The sequence below is a fragment of the Protomyctophum bolini genome (assembly GCF_963924005.1).
Source record: "Protomyctophum bolini genome assembly, chromosome: 5".
Classification (NCBI taxonomy): Eukaryota; Metazoa; Chordata; class Actinopteri; order Myctophiformes; family Myctophidae; genus Protomyctophum; species Protomyctophum bolini.
Genome location: NC_137866.1, coordinates 35,926,203 through 35,944,293, shown reverse-complemented (window position 1 = coordinate 35,944,293; position 18,091 = coordinate 35,926,203). Strand labels below are relative to the sequence as shown.

The 18,091-nt window shown below is 46.2% G+C and overlaps 1 protein-coding gene across 4 annotated transcripts in view; it reads right to left on the bottom strand.

Annotated features, from left to right (window-relative positions):
• The window catches only part of agrn (agrin), a 347,396-nt gene that overhangs the window by 21,388 nt on the left and 307,917 nt on the right, over window positions 1–18,091 (bottom strand). For all 4 annotated transcript variants that reach the window (XM_080763911.1, XM_080763912.1, XM_080763913.1 and 1 more), the window contains 6 exons: window positions 17,575–17,804; window positions 14,061–14,195; window positions 10,437–10,527; window positions 9,559–9,723; window positions 9,099–9,210; window positions 2,649–2,765 (listed from right to left, as the gene is read on the bottom strand). In XM_080763911.1, coding sequence (XP_080620037.1) covers window positions 2,649–2,765; window positions 9,099–9,210; window positions 9,559–9,723; window positions 10,437–10,527; window positions 14,061–14,195; window positions 17,575–17,804 — 850 coding nt within the window. The remainder of the gene's footprint in view (window positions 1–2,648; window positions 2,766–9,098; window positions 9,211–9,558; window positions 9,724–10,436; window positions 10,528–14,060; window positions 14,196–17,574; window positions 17,805–18,091) is intronic.

The window sequence follows — 18,091 nt, the reverse complement described above, 5'->3', positions numbered from 1 at the left end:
TCAGCTGCTCTGTTTTCCCAGAGTGCAGCAAACTCGGTGGCTAGGCTAACTAGTTTCTTGGGACATTTGTGGTCGTAGTGACCAGTGACCAGTGATGCTTGCGGAACTCGACTACGTCTCGTTCCTGACCGCATCACTGTCGTGGCAATAATCACGTTAAACCACACCCTCTCGTGTAATATTGCTTAATTATACAGCCAGGAGTCATCATCACCATGGCTTGTGATCGACATTTTTTTAATTTTTATTCTCATGGACATACAAAATGAATCAGAAACACATATGAATCATGGAACACACTTGAGCCACCCCTTAAATAGTTCAAATAGCCGATCTACAAGCTCACAATGTCTCGATGTCTAGATCGGCTAGTTGAACTAGTTTAAAATGTTTTTCAAAATAGTAAAAAATGGGAAATACGTTTAGGGATAAGGGATAAGGGTGGTGCAAGATGGAGCCCCTAGGCCTAAATGGATAATATTGGACTATCACTACTACACTATGTGTGCCATAGAGACTGGAGAGAATGGAGACTGGAAAGTCAGCCACTAACAGGGTTCGACTCCCGATCCTGACGACCTTTGCTGCGTGTCACTCCCCATCTCTCTCCCCCCATTTCCTTACTTTGTCACTATCAAATAAAGGCAGAAAAAGCCCAAAAATATATCTTAAAAAAATGAAAAGAAAAAAAGCCACTGTATACTGGCTGCATAGTGCATAGTGCATACAGGCAATTCTGTGGAATTTCAATAACTGGGTCTTATCAGTGCTTTGTTTACTTCGCACAATATGACAAAAACACATGTCTGTGTACGGACACATTGATAACCAACTGGTTATATCTCATAGGTTTGAACACAGAATACCTCTACATGTCAAGGGTAAAATGGACACAAAAGATTTAGCTGTTAGCGTGCCTTGATGCTAAATGCCCCTGTGGCACTATCAAAGCTCGATATTTTACTGGCTCGCTGTGAAGACTGATTTCCCCGTCCTATCATATTGATCTTATCTTACGTCATACCACACAAGTTTACAACCCCAAAGCAAATATAAGAACACACAAGCTTTGTTTGAGTCACCACCGTGAAGCCCAGTGTTAATTCATCTCAGAGAGTTCACAAATGGAACCAAATAGACCCGTTTGTACGATCTCAGAGTTAAACTAACAAAAAAGCAAGCTAGGCTACATTCTTTTCTTTCTCTTTCCCAATGGAAGCCATCACGTGGTAGGCCCCTTGGGTTTCCCCTCGATTCCCCCACTATTATAATAATGCCACTGCACAGAAGACACCCTTAGGACAGAGATCAGTGTAAAAGTGATACATCACAGTGGAGCTGTATGGATTCAGCGGAAACATGTTTTACATATAAATGCACATTCCCCTCTTTGAACATACAGTAAAGTACGGTCGGAAATTACACACCCATAACACACACACACACACACACACACACACACACACACACACACACACACACACACACACACACACACACACAGACACACACACACACACACACACACACACACACACACACGTTTGGGACATCAAGGGCAAGAATTCATATCAACTTCTTTACAATTATATCCCCCTCAGACGGGTGCGAGCGAGAGACATTTAGGGCTTTGATTCAGCCACTTGGAACTGTCACCAAGTAAAGTTTGTGTGCCATGAGAACCGCTAATGACAAGTCTGTCCTCACAGTAACATCCTGTCTTTGTTGCAGTGGGTTATTTCTGGCGTCTAAAAGATAGGCCCTTTGCTGAAGAAAGCTGAGAAAAAGAACTGGAAGTCTGTCAGGGAAAGATCTGAGAATAGCAGAATGGAAGGACATCAAAAAACTCTGTGTGTTCTATTATTAGCCACTGTCCCCCCCACACTCTAAGCCTGCAAGGAAAAATGCAGTCTGTTCTAGAGCAAGTCCACAGAGCAAGACAGTGGACGAAATGTCCACTGTCTGTAGTATGACAAAGTACAGCATTCATTCATTTGGAGATGTGGTTTCTGCCTGACAGCAATGATTTGTACTTCACTAACCTGGCTAACATATGGGCATCAAACTGAATAACTATGACTACTACACTATGTGTTGCCGCCTACATTACATTGAATATATTTACATTATATACATGCTAAAATGGCATGCATAATAATATGTAAAGGATAAAATAGCAGAACATTTGCACACCTGTAAATCGAGGAGATGTGTGTCAGAGGAGAACATGGGCCGACGATTGTAGGAAACAGGACTCTTGCACACTGTCTTCTTCAATTCAATTAAAAACGTGATTCATGTGGATCTTGGGATCCACATAGGAACAACTTATGCCCCCCCCAAAAATGGTGGCGATATTAATGTAGCCTATGCTGCCAGTCTGCACAACAAATATGGCGATTATTGGTCCAATGGTTTGTGAGATTAGACCCACTGACCCTCTTATAGACTGCAGAGCCACACCATAATAAATATATTTATTGGGAACAGAAACAATGTGTCAGTACACAGATCTTATCTGGGTAACAACCTGATGAATGTCTGTGTACCACGTTGTCCCCGTTCCCAACATATATTGTATTTACCAGTGAATGAGACAGTGTGTGTGTGAGTACACAATGTGTTAACAGTGTGTAGTAAACCTTCACCTTTTGAATGGTGCCTTTGAATCCATCCTTGAGAGCGGCGGCCCTCGCTAGCCGGCTGAAATCGGGAGCTCCGCCGACATAGAGAGACTCCTTCAGATTGAGAGACGTGTGCTGGTTCTGGTGAGACAAGACACAAAAGACTTTTAACCACTTTATTCCTTTATCCCTAGTAGAACGGACCTGTGAGTTGCAACTGTATGTGGAGAGGACCACTTTTCTTTCTCTAAACCAAATTTCTTCGCCCCCAAAATAGCCAATCCACAAGCTCACGTCGTCATGTTGTGATGTGTTGTGAGCTTGTAGATACTATTTCTGGCTAATGTTTCCCCCATAATACGGATGCTGGGGTTCAAGTGGTTTAAGGCAAAACATGAACGCAATGCGGGAGAGCAATCCCACCGCCACCACGAAGACCTGAACCAATCCCACCGCCACCACGAAGACCTGAACCAATGTGCTGTGATCCTAATTCTCCTCGCCGCAAATAAACGCTCTAAACTGTGAAAATCCAGAGCTGTGTGAGTATTTACGGCCTCCCACTGGGGAGTCAGGAGTACTCGGTTGAGTATCCCTTGAGTCGAGGCACAAAGAGTTAGATTAATAAGAGATGTCACAGTCAGAGCTGGCTCGCCCATAACAAAAGGATTTATCCACATTGTGGCTGGCAGACAACTTAACTGCACTGCCTCCTCACCCACGTCAATACACTTGATGTATTACAAAAACACATAATTGATTTCTATGTCTCGCAAAGAGAAGGCACTCAATTATCCTCTATCTGTGCGTAACATAAAGGAAGTACAAAGGGGAGCCGGGAGCGTGCCGGAGTTGAGATACAAAACGCTTCTACTTTACATTCCATCTCTAATGAAGGGCTGATTACAGCGCCGACCTTTCGAACAGTTGAGTGTGGAGGAAGAGACGTTAATTGCGATTAATTTGCTCTGCGAAAGACCGTAAAATAACGGGTCTCTCCTCCGAAAACCGGAGGGACTCTCGGGCGTCACGTCTGCAGAAGTAGTAGCTTCCTTCTCGCACAGGAAGGAACCAGCCGACTTCAGAACTACAGTAGGAATTAATTATCTTTATTTTATGTAGGCCAGTGACTGCCAGAGGGGGAGCGTGGAGTTAATTGATGGAAAAATGATGGAAGGGCCTAGCAAACACGCTTTTGAGCATGGATGCTAAATGCCAGCCACGTGGCTGGCATTTATTTAGGATGGGATTTGGAGTGCGGAAGGCAGCGGTGCTTGGCTAAAAACCTGGGGGCGTGACTGCAACTTGAGCAGCTTCCATGTCAGACACAGGGAGGACTAAGAGCCTCTTGGATGCATATCAGCCATTATGTGACTTTTTTGACGACATCCATATATATACAGCCAAACCTTTTAACCACTTTTATAAGTAGTTATAGAAAATAAAGTCCGGAAGACAACGTTTGTATGGTCAGCTTTTTGAAGTACGGCCCTGGAACGGGCATGGAACACGGAATTCCAAACACTATTTGGGGAAGTCTCAGAGATGCACAAATGTCAGAATCTAAAAAAGAAATCTCTGACAGTCTGGGCCCAAGGCTAGGGTTTTCTACGTCAAACTGCCATGCAATGAAATGGTGCGTTATGTTCCCCATGTTCTCGGAGTGGGTGAAGGTTTTGCGAGTCCCTGTCTGGCTCCGGAGGCCAGTTGGTTTCATGGTGATGGTGGTGGGGGTTGTTGTCTGGTAGATGTTGATTGTGTTTGTTTATGTTGTTATCTGCCGTGTGAGTGATAAGTGACACTTTATGATATTATGGAAATGTTTTTGTTTTTCTCTTCCTGTAAAAAAATACAGCGACAGAGCAGATGATAAAAGAACAGCCCGGCTTGGCTTGGCACCTCGTCGTTCTCCTGCCTTCTTTCCCTGCCTCACTCTCGACAACCAAGCAAGCGTCGCTGCTTTGAGACCCCCTCCACCCCCGCCCACAGCCTGCTAATGAAGACGTCTCTTTGTTGCAAGAAACAATAAGAGCCAGGATGACTTTCTTTCTCTCTCTATATATCTCTCGACTACTTCTCTCCATCTCTCTATTTTTCTCCCACCCCCCCCTCCCATACGCCCCCACAGCAGATGCGCCGGAGGTGAAAGCCAACCCGCGTTCTTTTGTTTTTCAACAGACGTTCTCTACTTTCGCAGCACTTGCGTCTACAGGCGGTAATGAAAAATGGCACAAAAAAGAAAAAGAAGCTGTTCTCCAGAACCGAAGGCACACTCGAGGAGGTCCGTGTGGCTCGGGCAGGAGTCGCTTTTTTCGGTGGATGGTGTGGATGGCGTGGGGGAGGGGGAGGCGGGCGGGCGGGCGGACGGGCGGCAGAGAAGGAAGCGGCTCACAGAGATGAAATGTGTCTCAAGAGTGACAGCGGCTTGCTTTATTACCTTGCGTGATTTCTTATTTCCAGACAGCAGATCATAGAGAGGTAAAAGAAGAAAACACAGGGAGGAAGAGATGTTATTTAGAAGACTAGTAACGTTGTCTGTGGCAAGCGGCGAGTGCAGAAACCCATTAAAAACAAACACATACAGTCACATACATACTGTAAGATAGATCCATGCATGCATGCATGCATGTGTGCGCACACACACACACACACGCAGGCACGGCACGCACACACACACAGGCACGGCACGCACACACACACACGCAGGCACGGCACACACACACACACACGCAGGCACGGCACGCACACAGACTGGCATCAGACATGACCTGGCATCCCTATATTGGGCATGCCATTATAGACATGATTTTTTTTAAATGGTAAAAGCAAATAGCGAAGATAGCAGATCTACAAGTCTTAAAATGCATTTCATAATGACACATTATGAGCTTATAGATTGCCTATTTTCAATATTCGTTCACACAGTCACACATGCGCGAGCATACGCACGCACACACACGCACGCACGCACGCACGCACGCACGCACGCACCTCATCTGTAAGATAATTACGCATAGGGAAAGGCAGGCCTGTGGTGTTGCAGAGACACATAAGAGCAAGATAGGCAAAGCAAAGCACCTATGCATTCAGACGTGTACAGTACTTTAGGCTGGCACTCGCGAAAACAAAACGCGCCAGAGATAAAGATAAAAGTCTAAAGAAGAGAACTGCATGTACTCTTTCTACCAGAAGCCATGCAACTAAGGGATGTGATGGGCGGCATGCGACTACATCACCTCCCGACAGGCCATGCTAGGATGGACCGGCATTGGACCGCTCTAAAGCAGTGCTTCTCAAACTGCTTTTGGCTCAGTACCCCCTTTCCTGAACCCCCCTTCCACCCCCCTTTACCTGACTAACATATTTTGCTTAGAAAACTGCGAGAGAAAATCACATCAAGCAAATAAGTATTGCTTTCTGTTGATAACAATTACGCTAGTGTAGTTTTGGATTACATTCGGTTGAACACTTCATAGCTCAGCAGGCTCACTCGAAAATGCATCAATGTTTTATATTAATTAAACATAACAATACAATAAATTCTTCCATTACCCACTCTGTCTCAAGCACCCCCCTGTAGTGCCTCCTCATACCCCTAGGGGTAGGTAACTCATTTGAGAAACACCGCTCCAAAGTGATGCACAACACCCTCCCTAATTCTGAAATGTAGAGAGTAGGAGAGAGTTGGCTGGGAACGATGCAGGGATGATGGGGGCTTTGAGCTCATCCCCTGCACAACCCCCCTCTCTCCCTCTATCTCTCTCTCTCTCTCTCTCCACAGCTTCTCTTCTTTTAATAAGATTTTCTGCTTCCGTCACTAGAGTGAAACACAATTACCAAACGGAGGGATGGTGGAGGGAGAGAGGGTGGAGGCTGAGGGGAAAGGCGAGAGGAAGGAGGAGAATAGAAACGGAGAGGAGCGTGTCTCTGAGGGAGACAGAGGGAGTTGACTGAGCGTTGTGTTCATAATCACAAATTACACTGTTTAATATAATTGGACGACTCTGACTCTGATCCAATCGTCTTATCCGATGATTGGATCGCCTCGGTTCAGAGCCGCGTACCTGCTTTATTGGTCTAGACCAGTGGTTCTCAAAGTGTGGTGCAGGGACCCCCAGGGGCCCTTGAGGAGGTTCCACGGTGTCCCCAGCTAAAAACACAAATCTTCTCTATTGTGGGGCCCTCAGCACAACATCTTTTCAGATAGTGGTCTGTGGCTAATTAATAATAATTAAATCAATTCATAAGTACATATCAATATGGGCTCCAGTAAGCCCTCCGGCCCCCACTGACGGCCCCTCCAGAGATATACCCCAGTCTATCAAATCGACTGTACCCTTTACTGTAAAAAAGCTGGGTTGCTTTCTCAAGGCTACACGAAAGTTTTATCTGCTGCTTGACAGCAAACTCAATGGTTGGGGGATGTGGATATACTGTACTATATATACAGCTTGTGAAGACAGCTTTCTATGCATTGTAAAGTTCTCCCTCTCGCCTTACAGGAATCACAAGATAAGGGGGTTATTCTCCAGAAGAGAAGAGAAGAGAAGAGAAGAGAAGAGAAGAGAAGAGAAGAGAAGAGAAGAGAAGAGAAGAGAAGAGAAGAGAAGAGAAGAGAAGAGAAGAGAAGAGAAAGCAGTTAGCACAAAAGTGCTGGAAGGGGTTTGGAATGGATGTCTTCAACAAAAGAGGTGGGGGCAAAATTCAATTGGACCCCAAGGAGTTGAGCTGAAGCACCCGTACGTGGTGCCAGAGGGAGTGTTCATACAGCATGCATATAGAACCAGCTAATAACACTACACACTGTATGCAGCAGCGCAACACTTTACTAAAGTGCCAAGCACAATAACTATAACGATAACTAATGAATAATACAAAAACTTCTAATTGAAGTGGATGGCACTGTCCACGCCACAACCGTAACGACAACAATGGTGTTTAACAATATGTTTTGGATCAGGTTAAGAGCAATTTGTTTTGAACAATAGAAACATGGACAGCCAATCGAAATCCATCCGAAGGACAACCGGTCTCACTCACCCTCGGAAAGGTTTGTTATTAGCGGAGATGATTATGAATAGCTAACGTTAGCTGGTAGACCAGTGGTTCCCAAAGTGGGGTCCGGGGACCCCCAGGGGTACCTGAGGGAGTTCCAGGGGGGACCCATCTATTTCGTTCATGTTCATAAAGTGCTAAAGTGTTTAAAGCAGTGGTTCCCAAACTTTTTCATGTCAAGGACCCCCAAATTGACACTACTTAGCCTGTGGACCCCCATTTGAAAAGATATGCCAGGGACCCCCATAAGAGAAGACGTCTACATTTAGACGTCTACATTTAGACGTCTGTATAGATTTAGACGTCTACATTTAGACGTATACATTTAGACAGTGTCCCCCCGAGTGCCTTCCCAGTGCCTCCCCAGTGTGCCCCTGAGTGCCTCCCCAGTGTCTCCCCAGTGCCTGCCCAGTGTCCCCCAGTGTCCCCCCAGTGTCTCCAATAGCAATACAAGAGAAATAATACAAATTAATCTTATTAATTAATGAATCTAATTAATTAATTCATCAAAATTGCGGCCTGTGCCCAGCACCATGCCAAAGCTTTTTCCTGCAGGAAACACTGCTTGTGGTTGTAAATATATTGTTATCCGTGTTGCGAGGATGAGGGGGTACCTGGAAAAATATCTACCCCAAAAGGGTTACCTGGTCCAAAAAAGTTTGGGAACACCTGTGGTAGACTAGCTGGAATTCTCTCAGGTATAGTGTCTGGTAGTATAGTCTGAGTCAGGGGGAAACCTCATATGTCCAAAGATTTCAGGATTCTAATAAAAAAACAGCAAATGTAGCAGTATCTAAAACGCTTCACTTCACGCCATGTTTCGAGCTTGTATATCTGCTACATTTGATACTTTTGTGTGATTCTGCAGTAGTAAAAAACTAAAAAAAATAATTAAAGAGATAAAAGGTTTCTACCCGACACAAATATGATATGGTATTGCATGTGCCTTTCAGCACCACGGAGAGCTCTCTCTCTCGGCTCTGACACAGCTGGACTGCACAATGTTTGGTGCCACTGTTTATACGGAACATTATCGTTCAGTGTGGATGCTCACTTATTTTTCACTTATTTTAGTTACCGTGCTTGGTGTAAATGGCCATTCCTACTTGGAATGGTCCATTCCTACATGCCTTGTGCACCAGCAATCACGTACAACAACATCTTTTGATGTGCGACACCGCCACAACAACGAAGCATAACATAAATCAATAAGCCTATAAGTGGAGGCGCGGCGACGGCCTTGCATGCTGTGTGAGTAAAAGGAGGGGGGTTGGAGATGCTGGGGGAGGAGGGGGGGGGGGGGGTGTTCAGGGAGGGGGGGGACAAAGTCCTATTCATACTCCAATTCAGTGTTAGGTGATGAGGTGACCTCATCACCTAACACTGGAGTATGAATTAAGCCTCCGTTGGACGTCTCACCGGTGACTCTCCGCGGACCGGGTCCTTCAAGTTGACCATGACCTCTCCTTTACGGCTGGAGCGCTCCAGGTTGATGGTGTTCCATACGTTCATCTTGATCTTCTCCTTACTCCTGCAGGACGGACACACACACACACACACACACACACACACACACACACACACACACACACACACACACACACACACACACACACACACACACACACACACACACACACACACACACACGTTTGTGTTGCTATTATTGTGAGGATGTTATTTTTATATCAATAATTTTTTTATGTAACCTAAACCCTAAAACAGAAAGTAGCCGATCTGTTATTTTATGGTTTGTAACCATAAAACAATGTCTCAAAATTCTACTGTACGTTTGACCCTCACAAGTACAGTATGTGCGTGGTTGCTCTGCTGTACCTGATGACGGCGGGGCCTTTGCCCAGGTCGTAGCGGAACGTACCTGATGACGGCGGGGCCTTTGCCCAGGTCGTAGCGGAACTCCAGCAGGCCGTCGGTCAGGGCCAGTGAGATGAAGTCTCCCTTGCCGTCGGTCTTCTGGCCGTTGTAGAAGATCATGCCGTTGGAGTCGTTGGCCATCAGGACCACCGTCATGCTCAACTTTGTTCTGCCGAACCCAAATAACAGAGGTTACGCTTTGTCCCCACTGGACGTCACCCCACTGGACGTCATGCAGTGTTCACGTTATGGAGCACTTTAGCTGTGGCAGTGGTTCTAAACATGTGTTCCACCACGTAACCTCCTTGAGGGGGTTCTGGGGGGTCCCCAGCTAAACCATTCAACCTCCTTGAGGGGGTTCTGGGGGGTCCCCAGCTAAACCATTCAACCTCCTTGAGGGGGTTCTGGGGGGTCCCCAGCTAAACCATTCAACCTCCTTGATGGGGGGGGGGGTCTGTGGCCTTATAATGCACGTCAAATGCAGATCCTTGAAATGAAAAGTGTTGAGTATGACTGATCTTATATACCACATCCTCATTGTGAATTCAGCTCAGGCGCCCTACAGGGCTGCTCTGCTTCGGGTGTGGAACGAGCCCCAATGAAAAGTGCATAATGCTAGGCGCTGCACATGCACTTGCCATGCAAGACACGGTGCGCTGTGCAGTGGTGGACAGTAACAGAGTATAATAAATGCACCATTTACCATTTACATTATGAATTAAACACTTAAGCCCTTAACATCTTAAAATAGCAGACATAACAGACAGACAGACAGACTGAGTAAGAGAAGTATAGATACAGCAAGGGTAGCGATACAGAAAAAACCCCAACAAGGAGTAAGAGGAAGAACAACACCAGAATAACAATGAGGTATGGACTCACTGCAAGTCATGACCGTAGAGGTGCAGTCCCTTCAGCTCCAGGTAGGAGTCTCCGTTGAACAGTGGCAGGTAGGCGCCTTTCTTCTCAACCACTGGAAAACAAAAAGACAGCGCGTTCACCCCTGGGTCGCCTTGTTCGCCGCCCGCTGACAGGATTGGAATTCACGGATGGCGGATACACCTTGGACTGGAGGGGCCCGCTGACAGCGGATGCGTTCTGAAAAATGGATGGCTCCGCAACGATGCAGCCTCTGGATTAAGACGCTCGCTCCACACAAAATTCGATATAGGAATCTCAAAGACCTTTGTGTCAGCGTGATATTACAGACCATATATATAAAGAAGTTTGGAAGAAGAGTGCTGTGGATTCAACCTGGCGTCATGATTTTTATTTTTTTGGGGGGGGGGGGGGGGGGGGGGGGGGCATGTCATCATCATTATAGTTTTATAGTATTATATTTCCCCTAAAATTTTACATTTTCGAACAATTTATTTATTATTATTACCCATTATCATGATCATCATCATTATTATTATTATTATTATGGGGATCGTTGAGCCTTGGGCAGAAATCTCACAGCCTTTATGTCAACCTGATACCAACACACCCTGTACGGTATATACAAATCCACAGAGGGTTGCCTGGGTGCGGCCATTACTGAGGTGTACCATTAAGCACAGCAGCACTGATTAGCCACACCTGGCCTACGGAGCACCTGCCCCATGGATTACACCTCAGTAATGGCGCCCAGGGCACCCCTCTGTGGATTTGTCTATAACAGAGACACACTTGTTGTGTATAAACCCTTTTTACACCGTGTGTGGATGTCCTGTGTGTACACCTGTCTGCAGTGATTAGGACAGGCAGGCACCATGAAGCCATCATTACTACATGTGCAGCTGGGTGACGGATTGACGTTGACGAGAGGGGGTCATTGGCCTGGGTGAAGTGTTACCCAGGGGGGTGTTCACTGGAATATTGGTTGCAAACAATCAGCCTGTATGAACACACACACACACACACACACACACACACACACACACACACACACACACACACACTTTCAGCGTTTGTAGCCCGGAAAGCTTTCATTGGTAATTAGCCAGGATTAGCTGTGTGGAGTCAGAGTAGGGGAGGCAGACGGAGATGAAAAAGCTAATTAGCAATTGTGCAGAAGAGCGCTAATGACGCTAGCAACACACACCAATGGAGGAGCGGCTGGGAATGCAGGCAGCGTCCCGCCGAGAGAGAGAGAGCCTGGAAGAGGCTAGAACGCAAACACATTCCTTCAATAGATAGAGTGATAGACCATTTAAAATACACCATAACTGCAACGCTTGAGACCAGGAGTCTGGCTGCGGTTAGCTTTCCGTGGACTGGGATCCAATCACTTAACTCTAATGATTTAGACCACTGGTCCTCAAAGTGGGGTCCAGGGACCCCAGAGGGGTCCTTGGTTCTCCAGTTAAATTAACTGAATTACAGCTTCAAAATCAGTTTATCCACTTTAACCATATAGGCTATTACCGGTCAAATACAATTAGGGGGAGGGGGGTTACTGATATAGGCTATATTGGTAGAGATGCTGAGGCTGTTCAATACTACCCAGGAGAAAAGGTCTGGGCTGTAAATATTCTAATGTAGCAGGATGCTGGACCAGCAAGGGCTCAATGGAGACCGCACTGCAACATATTGATTGCACATTTGTCTAAATACCACTGACAAGACTGTATATTCCTCATCTATCCAGTGCACAGTACATTGACTGTACACATTTACCCATACTAATGGATATACAGTAGTGCCGCTCCGCTACATTCACCCAACACCAGGAACCCATGGGTCTCCCTCAAGGAAAGGAACACTGAAGCCAAACATCATATCCACTAGCCAAGGCTTTTGGTCTTCTATTCAGGCAGACGCTCCGAGCCACACTGCTAAACACACGTTATAAATTATTAAGATCAATTTATTTCACCTTCGGGATCCAAGCCACGAGTCAACATATATATGCGTCACGGCTACCGTCTTTATCATGCGGCCCTGTCTGGGCTGTCTCTCTCACTTCCTCATTAATCATGGCGGGCTGGGTGGACTGATGCGATTAGTCATGTCATCGATTTCATCGTTGGGTTGGAGAGAGAGAGAGAGAGAGAGAGAGAGAGAGAGAGAGAATAGCCCCCCGAGCAAGCCGAGAGGCTCTGGCTCGCCCGCCATTGATTTCGGTTCACCCCAATTTATTTTAATCACTGTGCTAACCGGGACTCTGGGCTATGAAGGGAGGAGGAGGCTGCTGCTGCCTCATGTAGTGGAGTAGAAATATAAAGTATTGAAAAAAGTACCACACAATTGTACTTAAGTACAGCACTTTAGTAAATGCACTCAGTTAAGTTCCACCACCACCAGCATTCTGTATTTATTTATTTTTTCCTTTTTTGCACCATGGGAGTGCCTTTTTTATGCTGGTGTTGCTGCGCGTCTGCCTCGTCAGACCTGCGTGTGATAATATATTCTCTTTCATAGCGTTTCAAATACAGACATATTTTCACACTTCAGCCTGTGCATATTCCTGTAAACATCCAGAAGAACGCCAATGGAGAAAGTGGGGGAACCTTGCCAAAAGTGCTAATGATAAACTTCAAAGGAGGCTTCTGGCTCTGGTCTTTTTTCCCCCAGCTGTGGCCTGGCGGTTGCACGTGGCGCTAAGTAGCAGCAAATGCGTTTGAACACAACACCTGTGGGCTGGAAGGGAGGGGAAGTTAGGGAGCGAGAGGACTGGCTGGCTGGTGGTGGCTTCTGCTACCACCAGCGCTTACTCGCTAACAAGCGTAGCCGAGTCGATGCGGCCCCGGTGGGGCCAATCATCAGTGCCGCGGGTTCCCGCGGGAGGTGGAGGCCCGCGTCTCTTTCTGCGTTTGATCTGCTTCTCTGATTCAGGATGGCTGTAAATGTCACGGGCGGTGCAGAGACAAGATGAGGAGAATGTGAAGACAGTTGTGGGAAGTTGAAAACTGAAAACACCGACTCAATGCCGTCAGTGCAGATCTAAGGTATGGCAAGGTCACCTGGCAGCATTACTATCACTGGCCAGTAAACATTTCAACAACTATAGGCTATAGCAAAGGCTAATATGGCAACTTTTTAGTGAATAATGCATCCAGAAATGACTGCTCAGTGCTCCCTTTTCAATTTTATAATGCCTTGGTCAACACAGAGACATTTTCATAAATGAAGGATTTTGGTTTCTTTTACATTTATAATCTCTTATAATGATTTTAATTTAGAATGTCATTTTGCTACGGCGGCTGCCATACCTTGCCATAACCCCATTGAGGCGTGCTGCTGGTGGGGAACTGATTTACTGTACACTAAAAGGATACACGGACCTATGACGATTAGAACAGATTTACTGTACACTAAAAAGATACACGGACCCATGGCGATTAGTGAGATCTAGCGCTCCTCTAAGTGAACTCCGCGGGAACCGGGGACTGATTTACGGAGAGGTTTCGCCACTGCGCCGCCGCCTCGGGTCTTTCCACAGCCAGACGTATAGCATCAACAACAATTCATCCTCCCCGGCACGCAAAATTACGGTGACAGCGTCATTAGTGCTCTAATTACCTTTCTCGCAGTGCTTTCCCTGGCGTCCCATGGGGCACTCGCATTTGTAGCCCCCCTCCGGCAGCACCTGGCACTGGGAGGACGGATGGCACCTGCTGGGCTCGCACGGGTCATGGGCGTCAGCACACGTCGGGCCTAGACACACACACACACACACACACACACACACACACGCACGCACGCACGCATGCAAAAAAGAAAAACAACCACATGAACCTCATCAACCTCATAAAATTCTCTAATCATCGCTGTCGGGCAGAAACCAATAATATGTTTCTTGTCATGTTTTGTCGTATAGCAGTGGAAGAAATGACAACATTTGCAAGATATTCTGAACATTTTTGGAATCCATTGAACATTTTCGTCGAGAAACACATACATAGGGACGCCTGGTTGAAAGTGGTTAAGTGTGACTGTGGGTTTCATAAAGTATTGAACCAATGAGAAGTATTGACAAGAGATTTTGGACATACAAGGTTTCCATGCAGGGAGAGAACCCCCTTCCCCCCCCCCGTTAATAGAGGTCGTTCTCTAATAGGATTTGGAGATATTACTGTATAACTGCACCCGTCCAGATTAGACAGTGGAGAGCGCCATCCCGCCACGCGACTGCGTTTCTGGGCCAGCGGCGGCAGCGGGAGAGGTTACACAGTACGCTGCTCCATGGTCATGAACTCTGCCCACCCACCCGCCAGGATTCTGCCGTCATTACCTTAGCAGCGGGGGGCCGCGCGTGGCAAAGGGGTGGGGGTTGGGGGGCGCGGTAATGAACCTCTCCCTGCTGAGTTCTGAGGGCTCTCCCTCGCTCTGACTTGATCTCCGTCGGAGGCTGTCTTTCATCCGTCCCTCTCTCTGTCTCTCTCTCTCTCTCTCTGAGTATATCCTCTTCTCTCTTTGCATTTGCTCCCGAGTCCCGCTCTCCTCTTTGTGTCTTTATTCACCTCCTTACTATTCTTTACCTTCTGTCTCTTCGCACCACAAACGACCTCAACTAATCCACGTCAGACAGAATGTTTTTTTATTGCAACTGCCTTGTACAATTTACTCTTTTGAAATGTTCATTTAAATGCATACGGTGTAACTTTTTAAATTAAACAAAACTTTTTATACTAGACTGGGCACCGGTCTACTCGGAACAATAATCAAGATGTGAATGCATGCCCCACTTGGATATACAAATGCTGTTTGTCTGTCTGTGTCCGCACAGCTTGTATCAATGAACAATACATATGAAGTAAAGTTTTGTTTGATGAACTGAATACAAATTAAATTGTAAACAAGGCCTTGGGGCTTTAGTTTTAACAATAATTGTGTAATCACCCTCTCTCCCCCTATTGCACGCTTGTCCACCCTGGAAAGTCCTCCTGGTTTCCCACCACAGGGCTTGTTCTTTGGAGTTTCTTCCCATCCGATGGAGGGTCCAAGGAGAGCGGGTGTTTCTTTTGTTAAGCGTAGGCCTGTAAACCCCCTTTGGGATTTGAGCAGTGATTAAGGGCTATGCACCCATTAGGCTACAGCGTCCAGTCTGCCAGGATGACAGAATGATTGACCGTTCGTTCCCCCAGTGGGGCTAGTCTCGGTTTCACTATCAAGGCTGCTCCCTTGTCCTGTCCCTGGGGGCTTGTATGTAGAGCATACAGTACATATTTCATCCAATGTCATCATTAAAGCAGGCTGCTCGCTGTTTGTTCATGGCCAGCAGTTCACAACCTCTTCTAGATCAGGACCCGAATATCTCAGATCAATGGACTTAACATAGTATAGGCTATTTGAAGATCCTACTTTGTTTTTGCCAAAGTAATTTTTTTTAAATATTAATGTTATATTAAAAATCTTAGTATTTTGCCAATTATTTGGGGGGCTCACTTGCAATATGGTCACGACCCACCAGTGGTCCCTGGCCCACACGTTGGGAATCAGTGATGTGGAGCACAGCACAGTACACATTTCATCCAATGTCATCATAAAAGCACGCTGCATGCTTCCTGTCCATGGCCACTGACAGAACATGTTTCAGTCTCTGAGTCGGCGTGTAAACACAATGTTAACCCCAGATATATCAAAGTTTTGTTTTTGCAAACTGAGCGTATTTTTTCCAGATCCCGAGAAAGTTTTCTTTCTCTGGCTCTGCTCACGTATTGGCTGTGGACGTTTTGTGCAGTCAGAGAGGGTCTGCGCTGCAGCGAAAGCAAAGAAGGTTTTCCACGCTTGGCTGGGTTCTAATGGTGGCTACACTCAACTACACACTCTCCCGGAGTCGCTTATTAGCCGCAAGCTGGTGAACTGCGGATGCGGAGGTGGAGGCAGCGACAGGAGGTGTGGGGGGAGTAGGGGCACTGAGCTTTGGTCTAAGCCTCTTTCATGTTTGCTGTATGCTGCAACAAAGTTTCGTCTCCCAGAGTCTAGAACTGGAAACAGAAGTATGATTTACACTGAAGGCTAAAACAGACCGGCTACGAATGGCGCAACAGCCCTCCCCATTATTGCCTATGTACAAACCCTGCACCGATGGTGCTAGTTGTACGGCCTGTTCCAGGCAGCACTGTGTGTGTTCTCATGGTGTTTTCCCTGCAGCACATGGCGCTTCAAGTTGGCGCAGCGCTTCACGCACGTGAATAATGTGTCAGGTCGCTGTGCAGCTGGACATTTACTTTAGTTGTGCGCCGGTGTAGTGTGCCAAAAAGGCTCGTAGATGAAACTGGGAGGAATGGGTCACGGTATTAGCTCTCTGAGTTGGAAGCACAGTGGGACTCTGACTCCATTTTAGTCTCGTCATGACTTGATGTTGAAACAAAGCCAACGTACAGCGTCTGTTGTAGTACAGCTCCTACACAACAGAATCCTGGATGCTGCCGTGTACACGAAATATCTTGCCGTAATGGAGATTATGAACTTTAGATTCAATAACAAACATATCGTCTTATGTAGAGTTATCTTTGGGAATCAATGTTCTACCTTGATCTCGAAATTGCTTATAGGCTCTCAACTCTGACTGACAATAACACAGCATTTAGACTTGTCCTTAGATGACCTTTTGTCACTCATCACTGTACGATTTACGATGGACTCTTTAAAATCTCTAAATGTTAGAAGATATAATCACTGGCATCTGCCTAATATGAAATGTAGCTACCGGTATTTCAATTATCCTTAAGAACACTCCTTATCACCCCCCTAAGGGGTTACTTCTAATTATAAAGTTGGACATTCTGCTCAGATCAATTGTTCTGTTCCTCGTGTTAGGAAAACTATTGGCAAAAGAGCCTTACTTTTGAAAGCTCTTTTGGACTGGTATAATTGACCTGTGGATATTAGATGACATTCTCCATAATAATAAGAGTACTTTTAATTTAGGTACTTTGAGTACATTTTGAAGCCAATACTTTTACTTGTAACGGAGTAGTTTGATGCTTTTACTTTTTACTTTGAGTACTTTTTCCCCATGCAGCACTGGCACCATGAGAAGGTGGACTCACCCCAGAAGCTGCTGGTGCACATGAGAAGGTGGACTCACCCCAGAAGCTGCTGGTGCACTTGCAGTGGAACATCTCGGCCTCCTTCACCAGGCAGGCGGCTCCGTTCTTGCAGGGGTTCGGCATGCAGGGGTTGTTACCGCACTCGCCCACGCCGCTGCCGAACAGCACGTCTCCCTGGCTCTCCTGCAGGTTGTGCACGCGGTTGTTGACGTCCAGCAGACGGATGCAGCCCACCAGGCCCGTGCCCACTGAGGTCCTCTCCTTCACACTGGAGCCAACAGAAGACACGTCGGACCGTTAGGAATACAGGAGTCAAGCTGGTGCTCGCAGGAGATAAATGTTTTTTATATATATTTATACATCCTTTTTTTGTGAAAAGTCAGGATGAATTATTAAAGAAGAGTACCTCAAGTTGCCATGTATTGCTGTACTATTTTGATGATGAGAAGTATGTTTTATGGAATATTTGACATTAGTTAAAATATACCCGAGTTTAGTGATGGTTTGATAAAAAGGATGTTTAGTGTTCTAGGGTTAAGCATGGATCTCCCCCAC